General features: G+C 50.2%; 1 protein-coding gene across 7 annotated transcripts in view; it reads right to left on the reverse strand.

Moving 5' to 3' along the window:
- Window positions 1–13,110: 13,110 nt before the first annotated feature.
- Window positions 13,111–27,580, reverse strand: part of nf1a (neurofibromin 1a) — a 306,791-nt gene continuing 292,321 nt past the window's right edge. For all 7 annotated transcript variants that reach the window (XM_078422133.1, XM_078422136.1, XM_078422134.1 and 4 more), the window contains 4 exons: window positions 27,203–27,345; window positions 25,096–25,142; window positions 23,256–23,472; window positions 13,111–13,265 (listed from right to left, as the gene is read on the reverse strand). In XM_078422133.1, the coding sequence (XP_078278259.1) occupies window positions 13,123–13,265; window positions 23,256–23,472; window positions 25,096–25,142; window positions 27,203–27,345 (550 nt within the window). In that variant the 3' untranslated portion in view covers window positions 13,111–13,122. The remainder of the gene's footprint in view (window positions 13,266–23,255; window positions 23,473–25,095; window positions 25,143–27,202; window positions 27,346–27,580) is intronic.

A 27,580-nucleotide genomic window follows, 5' to 3' on the forward strand; every position in this document is an offset into this window, starting at 1 on the left:
GCACTGAGAGTGTGTATGGGGGAGAGAGAGAATGGGGGGGGGGGGGGGGTCTGTGAATGGGGACTGGGGACAACAGGGGTCGTTGCGGAGGGGGCTTGGTGGTGGGGGAAAGAGGGGTACTGGGAAAAGGGGAGGTCCCACTTCCCCCCTCAACCCCTTCCTCCCCCCTCCTTCCCACCTCCATCCCCACTCCCATCCCCACTCCCTCCCCCCCTCCCTCCCCCCTCAATCCCAACCTCCATCACCACTCAGCCCCTAACTCCCCCCCTCCCTCCTTCCCTCCATCCCACCCTCCCCACTCCCTCCCCCCTCCCTCCACCATTCCATCCCTCTCCCCCTCCCCCCTCCTTCCACCCTCCCTCCCCCCCTCCCGGTTACAATGGAAACCCTACGGGGACGGGCCCAACGGGGAAAGAGGGGTACTGGGAAAAGGGGAGATCCCCCTCCCCTCCCCCCTACCCGCTCCCCCCTTCCCTCCCCCCTTCCCCCCTCCCCTCCCCCTCCCTCCCCCTCCCCTCCTCCCTCCACACCTCCCTCCACACCTCCCTCCCCCCTCCCTCCCGGTTACAATGGAACCCTACGAGGACGGGCCCAACGGGGAAAGAGGGGTACTGGGAAAAGGGGAGGTCCCCCTTCCCCCCTCAACCCCTTCATCCCCCCTCCTTCCCACCTCCATCCCCACTCCCTCCCCCCCTCCTCCCCCTCCCTCCCCAACTCCCTCCCCCCTCCCTCCCCTCTAACTCCCCCCTCCCTCCTTCCCTCCATCCCTCCCTCCCCCAATCCCTCCCCCTCCCTCCACCCTTCCATCCCTCTCCCCCTCCCCCCTCCTTCCACCCTCCCTCCCCCCTCCCCGTTACAATGGAAACCCTACGAGGACGGGCCCAACGGGGAAAGAGGGGTACTGGGAAAAGGGGAGGTCCCCCTCACTACCCCCTTCCCCCTCCCCTCCCCCTTCCCCTCCCTCCCCCTCCCCCCTACCCCCCTCCCTCCCCTCCCCCTCCCTCCCCTCCCCTCCTCCCTCCACACCTCCCTCCTCCCTCCCTCCCCCTTCCCTCCCTCCCCTCCTCCCGGTTACAATGGAAACCCTACGAGGACGGGCCCAACGGGGAAAGAGGGGTACTGGGAAAAGGGGAGATCCCCCTCCCTCCCCCTTCCCCCCTCCCCTCCCCCTCCCTCCCCCTTACCTCCCCCCCTACCCCCCTCCCTCCCCTCTCCCTCCCTCCTCCCCCCTTCCCCCCTCCCCCCCTCCCCTCCCCCTCCCCTCCTCCCTCCACACCTCCACACCTCCCTCCTCCCTCCCTCCCCCTTCCCTCCCTCCCCTCCTCCCGGTTACAATGGAAACCCTACGAGGACGGGCCCAATGGGGAAAGAGGGGTACTGGGAAAATGGGAGGTTCCCCTCCCTCCCCCCTCACTCCCCCCTCCCTCCCTTCTCCCTCCCCCCCTCCCTCCCCCTCCCCTTCCCCCTCCCTCCCCTTCCCCCCTCACTCCCCCCTCCCTCCCTTTTCCCTCCCCCCTCCCTCCCCCTCCCCTTCCCCCTCCCTCCCCTTCCCCCCTCCCTCTCCCTCCCTCCTCCCCCCTTCCCCCCTCCCCCCCTCCCCTCCCCCTCCCCTCCCCTCCTCCCTCCACACCTCCACACCTCCCTCCTCCCTCCCTCCCCCTTCCCTCCCTCCCCTCCTCCCGGTTACAATGGAAACCCTACGAGGACGGGCCCAACGGGGAAAGAGGAGTACTGGGAAAAGGGGAGGTCCCCCTCCCTCCCCCCTTCCCCCTCCCCTCTCCCTCCCCCTCCCTCCCCCTCCCCCCTACCCCCTCCCTCCCCTCCCCCCTCCCCGTTACAATGGAAACCCTACGGGGACGGGCCCAACGGGGAAAGAGGGGTACTGGGAAAAGGGGAGGTCCCCCTCCCTCCCCCCCTTCCCCCCTCCACTCCACCCTCCCCTGCTCCCTCCACACCTCCCTCCTCCCTCCCTCCCTCTTCCCTCCCTCCCATCCTCCCAGTTACAATGGAAACCCTACGAGGACGGGCCCAACGGGCCCACTCGGTCTAGTATACTACTAAAACTCTGCGGTCCAACATTCCGTATGTATGTATGTATATGTGTATGTACGGAAGATTCCGAAGAATTTCTGTCCATAACTTACAAACCCTACTCCTCCCTGAAGTTACACCAAAGCGCTACGATTTTTGTACCGCCATATTCACCATTAACGTGGGCAACTATTGTAAGTACTTTCGTTCAAATTGAAGCTACCTTTTTAAAGCTAGAGAGATATTAAAGTTTAAATTTTCATTTCTAACCCTTTTCTTGAAGGGGCTTCAGCGCGTGATGTCACAATGGCACCCGTGCACCAATGAGAGATCAGCTCGGTTTTAAATTTACATCTTCAGCTTGTGACGTCACAATGCTTGTGTGAGATTGTTGCAACATTGTTGCGAAAAGCAACTGCCAGTTTTTTAAAGTTGTGCAAGTCACTTAACATACACAGGTCAGCATGGGGCCCCTATTCCCTCCCTCCCCCCCTTCCCCCCTCAACCCCTTCCTCCCCACTCCTTCCCACCTCCATCCCCACTCCCTCCCCCCTCCTCCCCAACTCCCTCCCCACCTCCCTCACCCCTCCTCCCCTAACTCCCCCCCCTCCCTCCTTCCCTCCATCCTCCCCCCCCTCCCTCCACCCTTCCATCCCTCTCCCCCTCCCCCCTCCTTCCACCCTCCCTCCCCCCCTTCTGGTTACAAAGGAAACCCTACGGGGACGGGCCCAACGGGGAAAGAGGGGTACTGGGAAAAGGGGAGGTCCCCCTCCCTCCCCTTCCCCCCTCCCCCTCCCCCCTAACCCTCTCCCTCCCCCTTCCCCCCTCCCCTCCCCCCCTCCCCTCCTCCCTCCACACCTCCCTCCTCCCTCCCTCCCCTCCTCCCGGTTACAATGGAAACCCTACGAGGACGGGCCCAACGGGGAAAGAGGGGTACTGGGAAAAGGGGAGGTCCCCCTCCCTCCCCCTTCCCCCATCCCATCCCCCCTCCCTCCCCTCTCCCTCCCCCTTCCCCCGTTCCCCCCTCCCCTTCCCCCCTCCCTCCACACCTCTCTCCTCCCTCCCTCCCCTTCCCTCCCTCCCATCCTCCCAATGCTTGTTTGAGATGGGTGCTACATTGTTTCGAAAAGCACCACTAACAGATCGCAGTGAGAAGCACTATGTGACCGCGAATGTTTCAAAACAAGCACTTAAAAAGCACTTATCTTTTTTTAAAGTATTTTTTTTTATTGCAAGTCACTTAACATACAGAAATCAGCATTGGGCCCCTATGCTCGTGGGCCACCGGGGCAAGTGTTTCGAAAAAAGCACTGAGAGTGTGTCTGGGGGAGAGAGAGAATGGGGGGGGTCTGAGAATGGGGACTGGGGAGGGGGACAACAGGGGTCGTTGCGGAGGGGGCTTGGTGGTGGGGGAAAGAGGGGTACTGGGAAAAGGGGAGGTTCCACTTCCCCCCTCAACCCCTTCCTCCCCCCTCCTTCCCACCTCCATCCCCACTCGCTCCCCCCCTCCCTCCCCCCTCAATCCCAACCTCCATCATCACACAGCCCCTAACTCCCCCCCTCCCTCCTTCCCTCCATCCCACCCTCCCCCACTCCCTGCCCCCTCCCTCCACCCTTCCATCCCTCTCCCCCTCCCACCTCCTTCCACCCTCCCTCCCCCCCTCCCGGTTACAATGGAAACCCTACGGGGACGAGCCCAACGGGGAAAGAGGGGTACTGGGAAAAGGGGAGATCCCCCTCCCTCCCCTCCCCCTACCCCCTTCCCCCCTCCCCTTCCCCCTCCCCTCCCCCCTCCCTCCCCCTCCCCTCCTCCCTTCACACCTCCCTCCTCCCTCCCCCCCCCCTCCCGGTTACAATGGAAACCCTATGAGGACAGGCCCAACGGGGAAAGAGGGGTACTGGGAAAAGGGGAGGTCCCCCTTCCCCCTCAACCCCTTCATCCCCCCTCCTTCCCACCTCCATCCCCACTCCCTCCCCCCCTCCTCCCCCTCCCTCCCCAACTCCCTCCCCCCTCCCCCCTAACTCCCCCCTCCCTCCTTCCCTCCCTCCCCAATCCCTCCCCCCCTCCCTCCACCCTTCCATCCCTCTCCCCCCTCCTTCCACCCTCCCTCCCCCCTCCCGGTTACAATTGAAACCCTACGAGGACGGGCCCAACGGGGAAAGAGGAGTACTGGGAAAAGGGGAGGTCCCCTCCCTCCCCCCTTCCCCCTCCCCTCCCCCCTCCCCTCTCCCTCCCCCTCCCCCCTACCCCCCTCCCTCCCCTCCCCCCTCCCTCCCCTCCCCTCCTCCCTCCACACCTCCCTCCTCCCTCCCTCCCCCTTCCCGCCCTCCCCTCCCGGTTACAATGGAAACCCTACGAGGACGGGCCCAACGGGGAAAGAGGGGTACTGGGAAAAGGGGAGGTCCCCCTCCCTCCCTCCCCCCTCCCCTCTCCCTCCCCCCTTCCCTCCTCCCTTCCCCCCTCCCCCTCCCATTCCCCCCTCCCTCCCCCCTACCCCCCTCCCTCCCCTCTCCCTCCCCCCTCCCCCCCTCCCCTCCCTCCTCCCTCCCCCTTCCCTCCCCCAACCCTCCCCCTTTCCTCCCCTCCCGGTTACAATGGAAACCCTACGAGGACGGGCCCAACGGGCCCACTCGGTCTAGTATACTACTAAAACTCTGCGGTCCAACATTCCGTATGTATATACGGAAGATTCCGTATGTTTGTACGGAAGATTCCGAAGATTTCTGTCCATAACTTACAAACCCTACTCCTCCCAGACGGTACACCAAAGCGCTACGATTTTTGTACCGCCATATTCACCATTAACATGGGCAACTATTGTAAGTACTTTCGTTTAAATTGAAGCTACCTTTTTAAAGCTAGAGAGATATTAAAGTTAAAATTTCTCATTTCTAACCCTTTTCTTGAAGGGGCTTCAGCGCGTGATGTCACAATGGCACCCGTGCACCAATGAGAGATCAGCTCGGTTTTAAATTTACATCTTCAGCTTGTGACGTCACAATGCTTGTGTGAGATTGTTGCAACATTGTTGCGAAAAGCAACTGCCAGTTTTTTAAAGTTGTGCAAGTCACTTAACATACACAGATCAGCATGGGGCCCCTATTCCCTCCCTCCCCCCCTTCCCCCCTCAACCCCTTCCTCCCCACTCCTTCCCACCTCCATCCCCACTCCCTCCACCCCTCCTCCCCAACTCCCTCCCCACCTCCCTCACCCCTCCTCACCCCTCCTCCCCTAACTCCTCCCTCCCTCCCCCTTCCCTCCCTCCCCTCCTCCCGGTTACAATGGAAACCCTACGAGGACGGGCCCAACGGGGAAAGAGGGGTACTGGGAAAAGGGGAGGTCCCCCTCCCTCCCCCCTTCCCCCATCCCATCCCCCCTCCCTCCCTTCTCCCTCCCCCTTCCCCCCCTTCCCCCCTTCCCTCCCCTCCTCCCTCCACACCTCCCTCCTCCCTCCCTCCCCTTCCCTCCCTCCCATCCTCCCAATGCTTGTTTGAGATGGGTGCTACAGTGAGAAGCACTATGTGACCGCGAATGTTTCGAAAAAAGCACTGAGAGTGTGTATGGGGGAGAGAGAGAATGGGGGGGGGGGGGGGGGTCTGTGAATGGGGACTGGGGACAACAGGGGTCGTTGCGGAGGGGGCTTGGTGGTGGGGGAAAGAGGGGTACTGGGAAAAGGGGAGGTCCCACTTCCCCCCTCAACCCCTTCCTCCCCCCTCCTTCCCACCTCCATCCCCACTCCCATCCCCACTCCCTCCCCCCCTCCCTCCCCCCTCAATCCCAACCTCCATCACCACTCAGCCCCTAACTCCCCCCCTCCCTCCTTCCCTCCATCCCACCCTCCCCACTCCCTCCCCCCTCCCTCCACCATTCCATCCCTCTCCCCCTCCCCCCTCCTTCCACCCTCCCTCCCCCCCTCCCGGTTACAATGGAAACCCTACGGGGACGGGCCCAACGGGGAAAGAGGGGTACTGGGAAAAGGGGAGATCCCCCTCCCCTCCCCCCTACCCGCTCCCCCCTTCCCTCCCCCCTTCCCCCCTCCCCTCCCCCTCCCTCCCCCTCCCCTCCTCCCTCCACACCTCCCTCCACACCTCCCTCCCCCCTCCCTCCCGGTTACAATGGAACCCTACGAGGACGGGCCCAACGGGGAAAGAGGGGTACTGGGAAAAGGGGAGGTCCCCCTTCCCCCCTCAACCCCTTCATCCCCCCTCCTTCCCACCTCCATCCCCACTCCCTCCCCCCCTCCTCCCCCTCCCTCCCCAACTCCCTCCCCCCTCCCTCCCCTCTAACTCCCCCCTCCCTCCTTCCCTCCATCCCTCCCTCCCCCAATCCCTCCCCCTCCCTCCACCCTTCCATCCCTCTCCCCCTCCCCCCTCCTTCCACCCTCCCTCCCCCCTCCCCGTTACAATGGAAACCCTACGAGGACGGGCCCAACGGGGAAAGAGGGGTACTGGGAAAAGGGGAGGTCCCCCTCACTACCCCCTTCCCCCTCCCCTCCCCCTTCCCCTCCCTCCCCCTCCCCCCTACCCCCCTCCCTCCCCTCCCCCTCCCTCCCCTCCCCTCCTCCCTCCACACCTCCCTCCTCCCTCCCTCCCCCTTCCCTCCCTCCCCTCCTCCCGGTTACAATGGAAACCCTACGAGGACGGGCCCAACGGGGAAAGAGGGGTACTGGGAAAAGGGGAGATCCCCCTCCCTCCCCCTTCCCCCCTCCCCTCCCCCTCCCTCCCCCTTACCTCCCCCCCTACCCCCCTCCCTCCCCTCTCCCTCCCTCCTCCCCCCTTCCCCCCTCCCCCCCTCCCCTCCCCCTCCCCTCCTCCCTCCACACCTCCACACCTCCCTCCTCCCTCCCTCCCCCTTCCCTCCCTCCCCTCCTCCCGGTTACAATGGAAACCCTACGAGGACGGGCCCAATGGGGAAAGAGGGGTACTGGGAAAATGGGAGGTTCCCCTCCCTCCCCCCTCACTCCCCCCTCCCTCCCTTCTCCCTCCCCCCCTCCCTCCCCCTCCCCTTCCCCCTCCCTCCCCTTCCCCCCTCACTCCCCCCTCCCTCCCTTTTCCCTCCCCCCTCCCTCCCCCTCCCCTTCCCCCTCCCTCCCCTTCCCCCCTCCCTCTCCCTCCCTCCTCCCCCCTTCCCCCCTCCCCCCCTCCCCTCCCCCTCCCCTCCCCTCCTCCCTCCACACCTCCACACCTCCCTCCTCCCTCCCTCCCCCTTCCCTCCCTCCCCTCCTCCCGGTTACAATGGAAACCCTACGAGGACGGGCCCAACGGGGAAAGAGGAGTACTGGGAAAAGGGGAGGTCCCCCTCCCTCCCCCCTTCCCCCTCCCCTCTCCCTCCCCCTCCCTCCCCCTCCCCCCTACCCCCTCCCTCCCCTCCCCCCTCCCCGTTACAATGGAAACCCTACGGGGACGGGCCCAACGGGGAAAGAGGGGTACTGGGAAAAGGGGAGGTCCCCCTCCCTCCCCCCCTTCCCCCCTCCACTCCACCCTCCCCTGCTCCCTCCACACCTCCCTCCTCCCTCCCTCCCTCTTCCCTCCCTCCCATCCTCCCAGTTACAATGGAAACCCTACGAGGACGGGCCCAACGGGCCCACTCGGTCTAGTAGTAACAATAAAAATCGCTCACTTCGACTGTGTTTCGTGCTCCCCTTTCATAAATCTGAAATACAGTGTGGACACAACACGTGTAAAAGATTAACTCCGATCAAATAAAAGAGTTAATGTAGAATAAAGAGTATTGACAGAAATATAAAGTATACTGATACTTACATATTCAAATGCAGACTGAAGGTGGAGTTCAAGAAAAATAATGCTGTAACCTTACAAAAGAATACTGTAACTTACAAATTGCCGAGTCACTCCAGCAATTTTAGCCCCCAAAAGGGTTCTTTCACAAAAAAATGTTGTACATGTTTTTCCGGACCTGCACCCCAAAATTCACAACCACGACTTTTGCCTCAGGTTAGTGTTTAGTGCAGTCCAGGTGAGTGATCCAGGATGACAGAAGGGGAGCTTAGTGCTTTGTGATCTTTTATCATCCACCAGTTCCAAAAGGAGATTCGGAAAGAAAATCTAATGAGTTTCTAATTTGTTTTTAGAATGATCATTGACATGGGACTTACAAAACAAAAATTAACGGAATACAGAAGAATAGACACAAAGTGCTAGAGTAACTCAGCGAGTCAGGCAGCTATTTTGAAGACCATAGAAGGGTAATGTTTCAGGTCCAGATCCCCCTGCAGACTAATGTTGATCGGTGACGTTTTGGGTTGGGATCCTTTTCCAGAATTAATCTGTAGCAAGTTTGAGGGGTCCCAACCGGAAACATTGCCAATCTAGATGAGTCTGAAGAAGGGCTCCAATCCGAAACGTTGCTTATCCATGTTCTCCAGAGATGCTGCCTGACCCACTGAGTTACTCCAGCACTTTGTGTATTTTTTTTTGTAAATGATCATCTGCAGTCCCTTGTGTCTATAGCCATTCGGAAATAAATGGATGACTGGGTTCTGAAGAAGGGTCTCGACCCAAAACGTCACCTATTCTTTTGTCCAGAGATGCTGCCTGATCCGCTGAGTTACTCCAACTTCTTGTGTCTATCTTTGGATGACTGGGGAAACAGGTACTCCTAAATCCAGAAGTAAAGTTTTCGTCAATTGCATCATATACTGAATCAGAATCTTTAAAAATAGCTAGCAATGGAATACTTTTTCCACAACAAGGTTTGAGTAACATTGAAGAGGGTTTTCTTTTTTAATCTTTTAATGACATAAAATGCAACGGAAGGGAAGAGAGAAGTTAACATTACTGACACCAGAATAATCAAATTTCATATGTTATACATGTACAGCAACTAACTGCTTTACAAAAAGCAAAATAATACAATATATCATCACATGTATTTACAGTGTAGTAAATATACCTTTCTCAATTTTACACAAAAACTATTTACAGATGAACATACTGCAGTTTAAAAAAAATCTGTGGCCAACACTAGCAGTGACTTCTTGCAGTAAGGTCTGTTGCATAACATTGACTGAGAGAAACACCTTTGAGTTTTAAAGTGTGTGTGAGAGTTTGTGGGGTGTAGGTGTACGAACCATGAACTAAATCCAAGGCACTCAGATTAGCCTAGGGTCACCAGTTGATCAAGTTGATCAGCATTCGACTGTGAACGGTATCGTCGTGAAATCACACCAATGTAGTGGGTCTGGACGCAGTAGGAATCAGGCAAGACGCCAGGTAGGTATTAACAGTAATTTTAATGCAGCAACAGAACATCCACACTCTCTTCAGTCTCAAGCACGAGTAATGTCTCTCGCCCCTTTAGGCAAACCCCGTAGCACTAGTCCCTTCCCCAGCCCTGTCCAACCCGTGCCGAGGGGGATGATCCAGGGAGTAGCCTAATCCCCGGGTACCGCCACAGGACCCACCCCCCCCCCCCAAGAAACGGAGGCACAAAACGGAGAGGGGGACGTATGAGACGACCAGCCCGTGTGCGCACCACGGCGGTCACGGAAACTGGAACCACACTGCCAGGCGATGGTCGTTCCGCCTGACCCTGGGCTGATGGAATAAACTCCTGGCGCTCGCACATGCCGCTGTACTTTGGCAGTTTGGCACGGGATGTAGGTGCACGCCCAATGCCCAACCTGTTTACGTAACCCGTGACACACAAAAAAGGAAGCCACGAGGGTCGTCGTCGCCCGAATGGAAGGATGGGCCAGCCCGTGGAGCACCTTAAACACTCTGCGCCTCCAGGCAGCGGGAACAATGGGGCGCGGCTGCCCGGTGGATACATCGCATAGCAGCGTTGCGCCCCCAGTGCCACAGGGAACGTCCTCCAACCGCAGGCCCGAAACAGCGGTACGATAGGCGGACATCTCATTGTCCGTCAGCTGGGCCGCCGCCAGGGCTGAGTAGTCGCTGCCATCGGCCACGTGCAGGACGGCGTGGACCGCGGGTCGAGACAAGGCGTCGGCAACTCTGTTGTCTTTGCCCCCGATGAAACGGATGGAGGTAGTGAACTCCGAGACGAAAGCCAACTGCCGCTGCTGGCGAGCTGACCACGGGTCAGACACCTTGGCGAACGCTAAGGTGAGGAGCTTGTGGTCAGTGTACGCAGTGAAGGTTCGCCCCTCAAGGAAGTAGCGGAAGTGGCGGACTGCGAGGTAAAGGGCGAGGGGCTCGCAGTCAAAGGCACTGTAGTTCCGTTGTGCGATGCTGAGGTGCCTGCTGAAGAAAGCGAGAGGCTTCCAACACCCAGCAATCTGCTGTTCCAGCACCGCCCCAACCGCCACATCCGAAGCGTCGACCGTCAGGCTGGTTGGTGCATCCGCTCGTGGGTGCACGAGCATCGTGGCTGTAGCCAGGGCTTCCTTGGCGTGTTGGAACGCCGCCACCGCATCGTCAGTCCACTCGACCTCCTTGCGCTTGCCCGCCATGAGGTGAAACAGCGGGCGCATGATCCGGGCCACAGACGGCACAAATCGGTAGTAAAAGGCCACCATCCCAACGAACTCCTGGAGGTCCCTCATGGTGGTCGGGCATGGAAACTGGCGCACTGCGTCCACCTTGTCCGGGAGTGGCAGCGCCCCGTGCGGAGTCACGTGGTGGTCCAGGAAATTGATAGACGTCACCCCGAAATGGCATTTGGCGATGTTGATGGCCAGCCCATGATCACTGAGGCGCTGGCATAGCTGGCGGAGATCGGCAGCATGCTCCTGTCTCGAGCGGCTTGCCACCAAAATGTAATCGAGGTACACGAACACAAAGTCCAGGCCACGGCACACACAGTCCATAAGCCGCTGAAAGGTATGCGCCGCGTTCTTAAGTCTGAACGGCATACAGAGGAATTCCAACAGGCCAAATGGTGTTACGATGGGCGTCTTGGGGACGTCGTCTGGGTGGACGGGAATTTGATTGTAGCCACGCACCAGATCGACCTTGGAAAACAGCGTGGCCCCCAGCCAGGTGTGCGTTAAAGTCCTGAATGTGGGGGACCGGGTACCTTTCAGCGATGGTAGCATCATTAAGCTGACGGTAGTCTCCGCAAGGGCGCCAGCAACCGTGTGCCTTGGGGACCATATGGCGCGGGGCGCCCACGGGCTGTCTGAGCGGCGCACAATACCCAGCGACTCCATAAGGCAGAACTCCTCCCGAGCGAGACGGAGCTTGTCCGGTGGAAGACGCCGCGCCCGGGCGTGCTGGGGCAGGCCAGTGGTGGGAATGTGATGCTCCACCCCGTGCTTCGGGGCGGAGGAGTGGAACTGGGGGTCGAGGATTTCAGGGAACTCGGCCAGAATGCGCGAGAATGTAGCGTCCACGGACGACAGGGGCCCATCCGGCAGCATGACCAGGTCGCCCACGCGGAAGGAAACAGGCTGCAAGGTGAAGGAGTGCACCAAACGCTACCGCTTGACGTCCACGAGCAGGGAATGTGCCCGTAGAAAGTCGGCACCCAGCAACGGCTGGGACACATCCGCAATGAAGAAAGGCCAGGAGAAGCGGCCCTCTCCGTAGTTGAGGGAGAGCGTGCGCACCCCGTATGAGCGGATTGGAGTCCCGTTTGGCGCGGTGAGGAGGAGGCCGCTTTACCATAGCGGATGTCATAATTCGAAGGGGGAAGAACGCTCACCTCAGCCCCTTGTCCACAAGGAAACGAGCCCCGGTGCGGCGATCCCATGCAAAAACGCGATGAATCTGGCCGGCCGCCGAAGCAATCACTGACGGCCGGCCCCTGCGTTTCCCGGGAACGAGCAGGGCTGCCGGCATTGACGGGCTGAAGGTCCACAGCGGCGGTGAAAGTAGCGCCCTCTGCTGGCGTCTGTGGAAACGGGCGGCTGTGCGGGCTGATCCGACCAACAGCTACCTCTGGTGGCGTGCGGAGGAACTGACAGCGGCTGACCGGCAGGGTCCAGAGGCGGCTGCCCGGCAGGGTCGGGTATTGCGTGTTGAGGAACGTTCGGGTCCATCGCGATTTGCGAGGAAATGTCGAGGGTCACCAGTGTAGTGGGTCTGGACGCAGTAGGAATCAGGCAAGACGCCAGGTAGTATTAACAGTAATTTTAATGCAGCAACAGAACATCCACACTTTCTTCAGTCTCAAGCACGAGTAATCTCTCTAGCCCCTTCTTGCAAACCCCGTAGCACTAGTCCTTTCCCCAGCCCTGTCCAACCCGTGCCGAGGGGGATGATCCAGGGAGTGGCCTAATCCCCGGGTACCGCCACACCAACACGTTTGTTAAATGCACACGATATTGGTGCCATTTCTTTTCTGTGTGTGACATAACGGCATCTACACAATTGTCCCTAAAGGAGTCACATTTGCTGAATACCACAAATTTAATACTAAGGTTTTTTTGTTGTAATAATTACCTATTTTGGCAAAGTTCTTGCATATCATATTTTAATTCATAGTTTTTCCAGGACTGTAAACAAATATAAAAAGAAAGACAACGTCTTTGCGATTTGCGGAATCAGTAAAATAAAAGGTATTGGATATGTACATTTTCTATGATTGCTGCAATGGACCTACTTTCTGTGTGTTAAATGTGCTTTAAACATGGTGTTTGATTACTGTACCTACAGCTTAAACGGTTCCTTCCTCTAAACACAGGGCATCCTCATCAAAGCAAAAATCACCAACAGACATGATTAATTGCTACCCATTAAGCCACTTCTATCGATTGCTGAAAAGTGAACAGTAAACATACGTTTTCACTATCGTGTAGAAGGCAAATAAGTTAGGACCATCCCTTCTGCAATTAATGGCTTCCATGTTCGACATCTATTACAGTGTTGATACAAATTTCAGTGCCTCCCCCCCCTTCCCCAACTAAAATAAAGGTGACAGAGCTAAAAAAAAAAGAATTCTCTCTTTGCAACACTGCGCTCTGTGAACAAGAACATTTGTAGAGAAACTGCAGAAAATACTGATGGTGTGAAAGAGAAAATGAGTATGTGGTCGCAGAGCAATAGTTTGTTAATTGGACTGTGCACGTCTGATGTGACGGGAAGAGAATGTCTTTATTCGGGACGAGGGGAAGGGGCCATTTGGCAGAAGTCTAACCTGGCCGGATGGGTCAGTCACAAAACACTTCACACAATCTTTTTGATGCTGGGGCGCTTGAAGCTGCTGGCACTGCGTTGCTTCTGCACTTGACTCGCAGACCCGTGACGGATTCGCCCGCTGTTGGCGTGTCCCGACGTCGGCGAGAGCTCCACGTTCTCTTTATCAATTCCTATGGAAACGCACAAGTATTCATTCACAGTGAAAGTTAATCACCTTAAAATACACAATGGCACTGACCAAAATGCAGCACAAAAGCAGCAGCTATGACAATCTATCAAAGCATATTATCTATGTTGACAATGCATTAGAGTCAGAGTCATAAGGCACTTTGGACCACGAAAACCATGCCGACCATTTTTGTCCATCTACACTAATTCTGTCTCGTTCTGTGCCATGCCTATTTACGTGCTTGTCTAAATGTATCTGATTTCATCTCCAGCAGAACATTCCAGATATTAATCACTGTGTTAAAAAAAGACCCATCCCTCTGGTCCCCTTTAAAATCCCTCCCTTTCAACTTAAACTTATGCACTCTTTATTTGAAACCCTGACCATGGGAAAATGATTCTGACTAGAGAGGCTGATGACACCTCTCATAATCTTATGCAGGGGCTCCCAGGGTTACAAATGATCTGATTTACGGAAACTCGACTTTACGCCAATTCTCCTCCGTAGTGTTTCTCAAGTTGGTACCAATAATGTTTCATGTTATTCATTCATGATGGATACAATATATATATTTATTACTTTAATTATGGAGACTGCTCAGGTGAATATTCAATTAAATGAGATTATAAAAAGCGTAGGTAGAGTGATATGATATGGGTAGCTGGAGAAAGCAGATACATCTGACAGGGAACAGCTGAAGGACAGTTTTCAGTGATGGAATACTCGATGTTTGCTTCTATATTCACATCAGGTCACACCCCAGCACCCTTCGTTCGAGGAAAAAGTCCATCCTATCCAATCACTCCCAATAACTAAAGTCCTCCAATCCACACACCATGCTGGTGGTACACCTCAGCCCTCTCTCCTGCAAGATCACATCCTTCCTATAATGTGACGTTCAGAGCTGCATACCGTGGTCCAAATGCGACCTAACTAAAGTCCTGTAAAGCTGCATCATGACTTCCTGACTCTTCATACTCAATGCCCCGACCCATGAAGGCAAGCGTATCATATGCCTCCTCACCACCCATCATCCAGGGTTGAAACTTTCAGGGAACTGTGGATCTGGAACCCTGGGCCTCTGTTCATCAACACTCACCACCATTTAACGTATATGTCCAACTGTATTTGACTTTCCAAATGGCACAATCTCACATTTGTTCAGATTAAGTCTCACAAACACACATACATATATATACACACACAAAGTGCTGGAGTAACTCAGCAGGTCAGGCAGCATCTCAGGAAAGAAGGAATGGGTGACGTTTCGGGTCGAGACCCTTCTTCAGACTGAAGAAGGGTCTCGACCCGAAACGTCACCCATTCCTTCTCTCCTGAGATGCTGCCTGACCTGCTGAGTTACTCCAGCACTTTGTGAATAAATACCTTCGATTTGTACCAGCATCTGCAGTTATTTTCTTACACTATATATATATACATATGCATATACACACACACACACACGTATATATGTATATGCAAACGTACACATGCACATACATACACGCACACATACATATAATAGTTACACAGACACACAAATATTCTAGCTGCATATACATTTTACAGGCCTCTAGTTTCCAAGTACCCAGAAGTATTGGAGGAAGAGCAGACCATTCAATTCCCTCCACCATTCAACTGGAGGGAGGGGGGAGAACTGGGATTGTCACTGAGTGAGCAGAGGGCTGTGCATTCAGAAGGGATGAGATTGGAGTGGGCAAGGGGAGTGAAGAAGTCAAGAAGGTTGATGTTGCACCAGTATCTGGAAATGAAAAAGTCCAGAGAGGTCCAGCGGGAGAGTCCATGAGGAAACGTGTTGGAGAAGGAGTCTTCACTGGGAGGCGAGGACTCGTTGCCACAGAAATAGGCCTGGAGGCAGAGGCAACTGAAGAAAAGCACCATATCATGGGAGGGCTTGGAAATGTTTGAGGTGAGGGGATAGGGGTACAAAGGTGAAGCCTCTGTTGAGAAGACCGCTCAGCATTGGAAAGAGGGAGGTCGGGGGGATGGATTGGCAATATGAACAAGGGTCCCGACCCAAAATGTCACCTATCCATTCCCTTCACAGATGCTGCCTGACCCATTGAATTCCTCTGTGTGTTTTGCACATTATTTCAGTGCCAATTAACCACCTCCATTACCTATCCTGAAGGATGTGTCTGTATGCATCCTATGTATCCAAACCCATTGGATCTGCAGAATGCAACTGGATCCCAGCAACAACTGTAATTGAGTGGGGCTGGTGTTTCAACCAACAGCCTCGTGGATGTGCTGTTCAGAGCCTACAGCTACAAGTGAACTTGCTTTTTTTTGCCAGTTTCTGACTCCTGGTGATGACTTGCACTGCTCTGTCCACTGGCCATCTTGCTATTGAGGCAACTCAACTATTTTTTTTTGAGCTTTGAATTTTGGAAGGAAAACCAAAGAGACCTTTGGTATCAGTTTATCAAAAAATATATACTGAAGCTGAAATGGAGGTGGAGAGGGGGTGGGATGAATCACAAAGTCAAGCCAACCTTTTCCTGACTTCATTGTGTAAACATGGGATTGGCAAGCTTGCCTTATCACTGCACAAAGGTAGATATGAAAAGGTGGCAAACAATCTGTTTGCAGTCGAGGGAAAACAAAGACAGATGTTGATTGCAATGGCACCAACACGTACAACCTTTCAGCAGTAACGGGGAGAAGAATCACGCCTTATCGGAGCTCTCCCACTGCAGATCGTATTGAGAAATGCTGACTTTTAGTAAGTCAATGATCTGAATATGTGCATGAGTTTAGGGCAGTCAGTACAGAAGTGGACCTTCTACATTAGTTATTGCAATAAAACACTGGTTTCACAAACTGTCCCAAAGCATCTGGCCGATAGTGTGATAAGTTCACTTTTTGCAGCAAGAACAGATGGGAGCCTTTTTTCACTGACAGTGTAAAATACTAAAATTACACCATGATTGCGAATAATCCTGATCGGTTCAGCTAGAATTGGTGGGTAGCCCAAACTCGAGCACTGACTTCTATCTGTTCTGGTTCATCCATGTTTTTTTATTAGGCCTGGTTTCAAGTTCAGCACAAATCCATTTAAATTGACAAAAGTATGCCAAGAGGGGGAGATTTGGGAAGTTTTGAGTTTTGATTTTTTTTTAGTTTGTGAGTTTAATTTATTGTCACGTGTACCGAGGTACAGTGAAAAGCTTTTGTTGCGTGCTCACCAGTCAGTGGAAAGACAAGACATGATTATAATCGAGCCATCCACAGTGTACAAATACACGATAAAGGGAATAACATGAGTAATATTTAGTGCAAGATAAATCTTGTGGGATAAGAGCAAGATGGAGTTAGAGGATAATGTAGTAAGTGGTAAGGGCAGCAAGGAGATGTAATAAGGGCAGGCTGCAAGGGAGGGCAGTGCCTTTCCATCAGTAGAATGGCAAAGAATGTCCACACACCTATCGCAGCAGAGAGGTATCGAGGCAAGTGTGTCCCTTTCAACGTTCCTATTAATTTTAACTGCACAGTAGCAGCATCAGTGGGAAAGCAAATATTTTTTTCTGAGATGCAGCATGGAAACAGGCCCTTCGGACCCATGGCCTGCGTCCAAAGGGCCTGTTCTAGTCAATCTAAAAATTGATTAGGCAATAAAAAGGTGCATCAGACCCATGGCCGAATGCACCTTTTTTATTGCCTAATCAATTTTTGTTAGCAATTATCCTAACGTGTTTCCTTTGAACTGATTTCCACTCTACCACATCATTAAGCTTCTTGCTCTACAAAAAAATAAGTGCCATCTTATTCTACCCACAATGTAAACTTAACCATGTTGACTTCCATTTGCATTTATTTACCCAATCTCACATTTATGCAAGTCTCTTGATGCTGGGCTGCAAATTATTTTTCCTCTCCGATCCTAAATGTTAAGAGTGCTGAGGGCCTTATGGAACTTTGAAAGTTTTGATTTGGCATTGACTTAGAGATGCAGCATGGAAACAGGCCCCTCGGTCCACCGAAACCAAGCCAACCAGCGATCCCCGGCACACCAGCACTATTCTGCACACTAGGGACAGTTTAGAATTTTCCTGAAGCCGTTTAACCTGCACACCCGCACATCTTTGGATTGTGGGAGGAAACCGTCTGGTCACATGGAGGACGTACGGACAGCACCTGTAGTCAGGTCGAACCTGTGTCAATGGCGCTGTAAGGCAGCAACACTACCGCTGCGCCTCTGTGCTGCCCTGTATCCTTGAAATATACTATCTGCTTTATTCATAACTTGTCCTTTTCCAACACTCCATGCTTGCTCAGTATTAACAGTTGATTGCATTTTGTAATGCTCAGCAGTTCACAGCTAAAACCACACGTGATTATAACAGGTCATTAATCTTGCACATATTTTCATGACAAAAACGCTGGGAGGAAACATGAGAGTTACATGTCAAACCGAAATTCCCTTAATTTGTACCTGTAGGTGATGAGATAATAGGCAAGTGTTGTAAAGGATTATGTGACACGATGATTATTGTTATGGCTGATGTTAAACTCATGGTGTCTCCACACCCAACCAGACACTCCCTTGTTGCATTAAACTCTTTGAGAGTATATAGATGATAGTAAAATTCTCCATTTTCAATTAAAGTTTAGTTTAGTTTAGAGATACAGCGTGGAAACAGGCTCTTCGGCCCACTGAGTCCACACCGCCAAGCGATCCACGCACATTAACACTACCCTACACACACTAGGGACAATCTTACACCTATACCAAGCCAATGAACCTACAAACCTGTACGTCTTTGGAGTGTGGGAGGAAACCGAAGATCTTGGGGAAAACGCACGCTGTCACGGGGAGAATGTATAAACTCCTTACAGACAGCACCCGTAGTCGGGATCGAACCCGGGTCTCTGGCACTGTAAGGCAGCAACTCTACCGCTGATATTCAAATCCGCAGCTAATGATATTTCCCAACAAAACACAGGACTGCCACTTGTTTTTTGAAGGGAAATGTCAGCATTTGCCTGTGCCCCTGCACATTTGTAAAGCACGAGAGTTGCTTGGTGGATGTTTGCAGTATTTCTCCAGGGCCTGCAGCCCTGTAAGGAAGCACAATATTTTCCAAATATTTGTGCTTTAGTTTTAATATTTTGGAAAACCTTGTTTATTAATAGCACACAAGCAAAAGCCTTTCACTGTACCTCAGTAAACTAAACTGTAAAATTTGTTTAATTGTAAACTTTGTTAAATTGTAAAATTATATATTTAAAAATAAGTCTCTCTAACCAGTTGAAAACAGAATATTCATCAATTTGGCATATTTCCCTATTTAATACAATCACGGCTGAACCTCTGTCTCAATGCCATGTTCCTGCTTTCTCAGGACCCCTTCATGATTTGCTCTGAGTATTTAACTCGCCTTCATCTTAAATATATTCAGTGACTTGGTCTCTACTGCCCTCTGTGTTCGAGATTTCCACAGGTTCATCAGCCTCTGAGTGAAGACGTTCTTCCCATCTGAGTCCCAATTCTTCTGCTCTGTAACCTGAGTCAGTGATTCCTTGTTCTAGATATGTCAGCCAAGGAAAGCATCCTTCCCATGTCCAATCTGTCTTGCTCAGATGGAATTTTTCAAGCTTCAACTAGATAGTCATACAGCATGGAACCAGGCCCATTAGCCCAACCCATCCATGCTGACCAAGAAGCTCCATCAAAGCAAGTCCTATTTGCCCGTGTTTAATCCATATCCCTCAAAACCTTTCCTCTCCTTGTACCTGTTCACCTGTTTTTTAAACTTTTTACTGGGTTTCTATTAAACCTTGCCCCTCTCCCCTTAAGCCTACAAGCCTATTTATTCCCCTCATGATTTTATACACCTCTATAAGATCAATGGAATGTTGGCCTTCATAACAAGAGGAGTTGAGTATAGGAGCAAAGAGGTCCTTCTGCAGTTGTACAGGGCCCTAGTGAGACCACACCTGGAGTACTGTGTGCAGTTTTGGTCTCCAAATTTGAGGAAGGATATTGAGGGTGTGCAGCGTAGGTTTACTAGGTTAATTCCCGGAATGGCGGGACTGTCATATGTGGAAAGACTGGAGCGACTAGGCTTGTATACACTGGAATTTAGAAGGATGAGAGGGGATCTTATCGAAACGTATAAGATTATTAAGGGGTTGGACACGTTAGAGGCAGGAAACATGTTCCCAATGCTGGGGGAGTCCAGAACAAGGGGCCACAGTTTAAGAATAAGGGGTAGGCCATTTAGAACGGAGATGAGGAAACACTTTTTCAGTCAGAGTTGTGAATCTGTGGAATTCTCTGCCTCAGAAGGCAGTGGAGGCCAATTCTCTGAATGCATTCAAGAGAGAGCTAGATAGAGCTCTTAAGGATAGCGGAGTCAGGGGGTATGGGGAGAAGGCAGGAACGGGGTACTGATTGAGAATGATCAAGCATGATCACATTGAATGGCGGTGCTGGCCTACTCCTGCACCTATTGTCTATTGTCTATCCTTCAGTCTTCTTCCCTCCAAGGAATAAAGTCCTTGCCTGACCAACTTTTCCCTACAGCGCAGACCCTTGAGTCCTGGTAACATCCTCGTAAATCTTCTCTGCACTTTAATTGTCCAGCTCAATGACATCTTTCCAATAGCAAGGTGACCAAAATGGAACACAGTACTCCAAGTGCGGCCTCTCCTCTCAGTCAGTCAGGGTCTGACCTCATTCAGGCGAGATCAAACCTCGTCTAACTTCTCTCTTCCCACAGCACTCCTGCTACCCCAGCAATTAGTCTGGTTTGTTGGCAAGTTCATTTTTTTTTGGGAAGGAGGTAAACAAAATGCACAGAATAATCCGTGTGGTCTCACCAATGGCCCTGCACAGTCATAGTAAACCAACCCCTATACTCAAATCTTCTTTGATTGAAGATACGGTGTGGAAACAGGCTATTCGACCGACCTGTCCTCACCGACTTTTGAACATTAGTTCTGTGTTATCTCACTTTCTCATCCACTCACACCACACGAGGGGACAATTTACAAAGGCAAATTAACCTACAAACCCACACATCTTTGGGATGTGGAAGGAAACCAGAGCACTCAGAAAAAAGCCACGCAGTCACAGGAAGAACGTTTGAAACAGTTTTTTTTGTGATGCATGAAAACAAGACAAAACATATTTTGTTTTTTTTAAATACGTGTTCCTTATCACCTCACCTGGTGAAGTTGAACACTGACATTGAGTCAGAGAGAGTCAGCGAGTCATACAGCACGGAAACAGGCCCTTCAGCCCAACTTGTCCATGCTGACCAAGATGCCCCATCTAAGTTAGTCCCATTTGCCCACATGTTATTAAACTGCATCAGACTTTATTTCGGCATTTTAGCACAATCCACTAGATGGCAGAAAAGTGACCTGGATTTTCTTTTACACATAACTTCACATTCAAGTCACTTCATGGAGTAATAGAGCATGGTCTGTGGCCAGTCAGCTTGTGGCATCTGACAGGCTGTTCAATTTGTCCCGTTCCCCCTGCTCACAATCCATAGCCTTGCAATTGTCCTCCTTTCAAGCAGAATCCAATCTCTTTTCAGGACTTACTACTGAATCTGCTTCCAGCACCCATTCAAGACTGAATCTGCTTCCAGCACCCTATAGACAGACACCTCGCATTTTACTCTTTAGATTAATGCCATTTTGGAATAACATGCTTGTTTAATTAATACCAAAGCCTAATTTACACGCTTATATTTTTGAATTAACCCATTCAAATTTACGCCCGGCAGCGTAGGCATATGTATAATTTGCGTGTTTGTGAGACATGTGTCGCTTTTCTGGAACGTAATCCCCGTGTAAAACAAGAGGTGCCTGCTCTCAATAGTATTTGAGCACTAAAGTGAAAGTCAACTATCGCCTCGATGTCTGCCCAGTGTCACAAGACCAGATAAATTACTCAATGATTGGATGCAATTTAGATTACTTTTCCCAAGAAGGCACACCTTCAAATATTTAAAAAACAATGATACTGCAATACCGAAAGAGATGGTGGAGTAAGCGAGTTCTTATGAGCAGAGATAATAGTTATAATGAGGCTCTATTTGCTTGTAGGGTAAGCTAACACTCAACTCCCATCTACATGGGAGTTAACACTACTACAAATACAAACTACATTGCAGCCACATTCTAACTAAGTCAACCACTGTCTCAGTGTAAAAACGATAGCAAATGCAGGGCACTGGATGGCCCATGCTATAGTTTTCATCTGTACCAGATCATTTCACCATCTGAAGACCTCATCTGGGGCAATGTTGGGGATCGTTTACACACTGGTCAAAATGACAGTAGCATACGGCCAGAAAGGTGAAGGAGGAAAAATGGAGCAAGAGTAAGTCTCGGTGCAAACATAACATGAAGATACATGAACACAATAGTTTAGTTTAGAGATACAGCGCGGAAACAGGCCCTTCGCCCCACCGAGTCCGCACTGACCAGCAATCCCCGCACATTAACATTATCCAACACACATTTGGGACAATTTACACGTATTAACACTCCAATTAACCTACAAACCTGTACGTCTTTATGTGTGGGAGGAAACTGAAGTTCTCGGAGAAAACCCACGCGGTCACAGGGAGAACATACAAACTCCGTACAGACAGCACCCTTGGTTGGGATCGAACTTGGGTCTCGCACTGTAAAGCAGCAACCCAACAGCTGTGCCACCATGCCGCCCATTTAAGGTAACAAAACTCAAATATGATACAGATCGAAACCAGGCTGAAAGGGCAGATTCAGAAGTAATATCAGAAGCTCAACAGGGAAGGATTGAACTCCCTGTTCACCCACCTTTAGAATAACCAGGATATGGGGTTACCGACCTCAGTCATTGTATTTGAAGGTCCAACTTAAAAATTACTTTGCATTCTAACAAGAACAAGTTTCAGCAACTGTGAATGCCAATCTTGTGGTAAACGCAACGAACAGTTTAAAATTTAATGGATATTAAAAGCAGCATTTTCTCACAACAGTTCTGCTGTTCGAAGAACTGTTTATCAGGTAATAGGAGGGAGAGAAATGGGTACACTGACATTTGAACTTTACTGAAGTTGTGTTGTTAAGCCTCCAACTAAACAGAACCAAGAAATAGCGATTAACAATTGTCTGAGTAACTTGAATTGACACACAGATTAAGAAAAATGAAAATAATTGCTTGAAAGCCAATGGAATAGGTTAAATTGGACTCAGCTCACTAAATCCAATGTGTATCTCCCTCATTACATAGTCTGCTTATGCTCATATGCTATCAGTTACTTTACTTTAGACTTTAGAGATACAGTGCGGAAACAGGCCCTTTGGCCCTAGTCCATGGCGACCAGCGATCCCTGTACACTAACACTATCCAACACATAAGGGACAATTTTACAATATGATCAAAGCCAATTAACCTGCAGCCCTGTACATCTTTGAATGTGGGAAGGAAATAGGAGCACCCGTAAAAATCCCACGCGGTCACAGGGAGAATGTACAAACGCCGTACAGACAGCCCCCTTAGTCAGGATGGAACCCGGGTCTCTGGCGCCATAAGGCAGCACCTCTACCGCTGCGCCACCGTGCCGCCCAGTCAACTATATTGCAAGTCTCCAGGAAGGGAACAAACGTAAAAGAGGTGGCAACAAAAAAATTTGGGATAGAGAATCCTTGAGGCTGATAATTAATCAGAATCAATGTATTGGCCAAGTATGTACACATCCAAGGAATTTGACTTGGTGCTTTCCTCACACATGGTAAAAAAACATAAAATACAGCAGACAATAAAAAAAACATAATTAAAAAATGTAAAATAAAGTGCAAGAATAAACAGAATTGCTATATATTGCACATATAGATATCTAAAGTGCACTTGGAGAGTTTATAAGTACTCAGAAGTTATGAACTCGAAGTTTATGAGTTAATGTACTCGAGCGAGGGATCAATTCAGGTAATTCCCACGTGATCAAAAGAGAGCTTTACTCACCAGGAGAATGCTGTGTGGTTGCCAGTGAGGTCATGGAATTCGAGAGGTTTAAGTTGGCAGTAATGCTAAGCTGGCTCTGGACAGGGGGTGGGTAGGGAGAGGTCGGCGTACGCAGAGACTCCTCGGTGGATTCCTCATCTATTCCTGGCAAGTACGTGTCAATTAATGCATCCAGAAACTTCACAATCAGTTCAGCGTAGTCTGGGATCTGTGTTTGCTGCTCAACAGGGTAAACACGAAGGAAACAACTGAAGTTATTAAATGCTTCAAGTAAAGTCCAATTCAAAGTTAAAATGTGCAATTCAGACAAATGAAAACGGACAAGTCTACAAGGGAAGTATTGTTTTCTCAAAGTAACGAGTCCATTGTGTCTCAGAAGAAACAAGAGAAAATAGATAGTTTAGTTTAGAGATTCACATCGGCCATACCGATCACCAGTTCCTGCCAGTTCTATGTTCCCCCACTCCCTGCACACTAGGGTCAATTTACAGTCAATTAACCTGCAAACCCGCACATCTTTGGGATGGTCGAGGAAACCGGAGCAACGGGAGGAAACCCACATGGTCACAGGGAGAACGTGCAAACTACGTACAGACGGCGCAGGGGAGCCAAGGAAGAACAGGATGGTTCACAAGATGGAACCAGGAATGGCTGAACCATCAGCCTACACAGCTGCAAATTAACTATGGTTGCTGGGCAGCAAAGTTCATAACTTCATTCCAAACAATACTAAAATAGAGCATCTGGTCACAAGTGCATTTCTAATTATAACAAAAAGGACAGAAGCAAACTCTACAACCCCTAAAGCCTGTTCTGTCATTCACTGAGTTTATGGTTGATCCATGAACTAATTTCATGCAACTGCCCACATCTGTTCTTTTAAAAAAAACCAATGATATCTCCATCTTAGTTTAACATTAATTGATTCAACATCATTTGCTCTTTTAGAGTGCCAAATTTCCAAGTGTAGAAATATTTCTCTTCTTCCGAGAAAACCCTAGCTTTACATTCCTCAATCACGCCTCTCGTCCTAGATTCTACATTAGGTGGAAATAACTGCCATATCCATATAATCAGCTCCTTGCTGTACCTGGAAAACCTGTTGTGCACCTGAATTAATGACCCCATTAACTTCCCAAACCCAGGGAATACAATCCAAGTTTGGGCAGGGCAGCAAACTGGCACAGCTGGTAGAGCTGCTGCTTCACAGAACCAGATCTCGGGTGCTATCTGTGTGGTATTTGCAGGTTCTCTGTGACCACGTGGGTTTCCTCTGGGTGCTCCGGTTTCCTCCAATATTCAAAAGACATCCAGGTTTGTCGGCTAATTGGCGTATGTAAATTGCCCCTAGTATACAGTGAGTGGATGCGAAAGAGGGATAACATGGAGCTAGTATGAACGGGTGATCAATGGTTGGTGTGGACCTGGTTGACCAAGGGCCTGTTTTCATACTGTATCTTCAAACTAAGCTAAATCTCCCCCCATAAATTAACCATTGAAGTTTGAGTAAGATTCAATCTAAACCGTCCTTGCTCGAGAGTTTGTGCAGCACCTAACATGCGATGTACAAATTGGCTCTTATGTTATCTATGTTGCAACAGTGACTATTCATTAGATGTACATAAACGTGAGGCACGCTAGTACACATGGAGATCATGAAAGGAGTTACCTTTCTTCGTCTTACTTTTTATTTAATACTTAATTACCCAAAACTATCTCAGCTCCTATTGAAAAATTCCAATGTTTTGTTCAATCCAACAATTTCTGCTAAAACATGTTGATAATTCAGTGCAAAGTCTAAGAAAATATAAAAGATGTTTGAAAATAGTTTCCTTCTCACCTTAGAGAAAGATCCTGCAAATCTCCAAAGCCCATTGAAACCAAAACCTGATGGTATGAGAAAAAGCAAGAGAATGACAAAGAAAATCAGAACATTTAAAAAGTAGTGAACCATATCAATCGAGATTGGAGCACTTCCAAAGAAGAGTTAAAACAATATTCTTTCTGATTTAAGCTACACACAAGGAACCCTCAAAAAGGTATCCAGCATCACCAGCGACCAGACCACACTCATTTCACCCCTCCCATCGGGAAGGTGGTATACAAGCCTGAAAACTTACGTCCATGTTCAAGAGCAGCTTCTTCCCAACAACCATCAGGCTATTAAACTCCAAATAAGTTCTAAACAACATAGACTTGGGGTCGTGTACTACGTTTACATATCTGTTGTGCAGCTGCAAGTAAGAATTTAATTGTTCCCTTTCGGGACATATGACAATGAAACACTCTTGACTACACTTCACATGGATCCCAAATTCCTTAAATCAAATTATTTTTAAATTCAAAATGTCTTGGTTTTATTATTAATCTAATAACCTATAATTGTTCATACAACATTTATATCTCTCGCTTCCCTTATCCCTAACCAGTCTGAAGAGTCTCGACCAGAAAGGTCACCCATTCTTTCTGCCCAGAGGTGCTGCCTGTCCCACTGAGTTACTCCAGCTTTTTGTGTCTATCTTTGGTTTAAACCAGCATCTGCAGTTCCTTCTTACACAATTCTTCATACAATACTTGATTCAGTTGATCGTAGCTTCTTGAGTTCCCTTCCTACATTTCTGAGAGGAGTCTTGAAGCTGAGAACTATGGACTATGAACTAGCCACATAAAGAGTTTGTTTGTTTTACAACTCCAGTGACAGTACAATGCTTCTAAAGATCTCGAGCGATCCAACTAAAACGTGTCACGGAATCTTCCCTATCTCAATGCTCCAGTTCCTTTCTACATGAAGCAAGGTAGATAATCTGATACCAGTTCATACTGAATATGTATCTGTTTGCTTCTGTGGGCCCAATGGCTATCAAAGACAAGAGTTCTTTTCTTTCTTATAAAGACAAGAGAGTGTAGGTTTCAGGCAAAAGGAAGGAGTTTTAATGGGGATTTGAATGGCAATTTTATTTTTTACATGCTGCCAGAGGGGGTGGAGGAATCAGATACAACCTTTGAGAGGCAGATACTTAAATAGGTATGGTATGGAAGGATATAGCCCTCATGCAGGCAATTGGGATCATGTTCATAAGTGGTAGGAGCAGAATTAGGCCATTCTGCCCATCAAGTCTACTCCGCTATTCAATCATGGCTAATCTATCTCTCCTCCGAACCCCATTCTCCTGCCTTCTCCCCATAACCCCTGATACCCAGAGTAGATGGGCCAGTCGGTCCAACCTTATGACTCCAATGGCTAAGTTCCAGTAACTTAAAGTAAGATCCTTAGAATTAAAGAGATTCACATCCAAATAGACTACTCTGGATTCTATTCCAGGTCTCCATAAGAAGACCATATGATCAAACGACAGAGGAACAGAGTTAGGCTGTTCAGTCCATTGAGTCTGCTCTGCCATTCGATCATGGTTGATCTATTTTTTCCTCTCAACTCCATTCTCCTCCTAACCTTTGACGCCCTTACGAATTAAGAACCTATTAATCTCTGTTTTACAAATGACGGCCTCCAAAGCCATCTGTGGCAATGAATTCAACAGATTCACCACCCTCTGCTGAAGAAACTCTTCCTCACAGTGACATTAGACCTGGTTTTGGTGACTAAAGCTACTGACAGCATCTGCATTTTGTTACACCTGGATGTATAAATGTCAGCTCGGTAGCTGATGGTTTGAACTGATACTGGTGCTTCATGATAACACGATGGGCCATATGATTTCCATCAGTGGAACCAAGGCACGATGGCCTTCATGAAGAGAGCAAACAATAGCGTAGCTCTTTAACCCAACTTCCGTGCCTGAAGTTTCTGAATTCTTTAGGTATCACGAATGGTGAATTCCTTGAAACTCAATCTTTCATATTTTTTAATAATGCAAGATGAAGCCCACTGTGTAACCCGCTGTGTTTCTCCCACTGTTGATGAGATATCAGCAGTAAAGTACACTTACTTTGTAAATATGCTGGCTGGTACTGAGGCGGCGATTCTTCATGGTACACGACACTCTGCACAATCCCGTGGATGGGATTTAACAGATTGGGGTCTTGGCATAGTGACAGCAAGGTATTAATCTTCGAGTCCAGTAAATTATGTCTAAGCATCACAAAAGAAACACAAAACTGAAACTTATAATAAAGTCAAAAATGTGTTCGATAGTTGGCATCCATTATAATCCACTGGCTCTCTATTCCCATTAAAGGTAAATAATTTAGACACAGCCCTTAAAATGACTTTAAAACACAACACTTGCTGATTAATTTTAACTTTTACAGAAAAGAGCACAATTTCATGGAATGTGCGTAAAGATATAATTTCCTCAGAGACATTA

The sequence above is a fragment of the Rhinoraja longicauda genome, chromosome 26 (genome assembly GCF_053455715.1).
Source record: "Rhinoraja longicauda isolate Sanriku21f chromosome 26, sRhiLon1.1, whole genome shotgun sequence".
Classification (NCBI taxonomy): domain Eukaryota; kingdom Metazoa; phylum Chordata; class Chondrichthyes; order Rajiformes; family Arhynchobatidae; genus Rhinoraja; species Rhinoraja longicauda.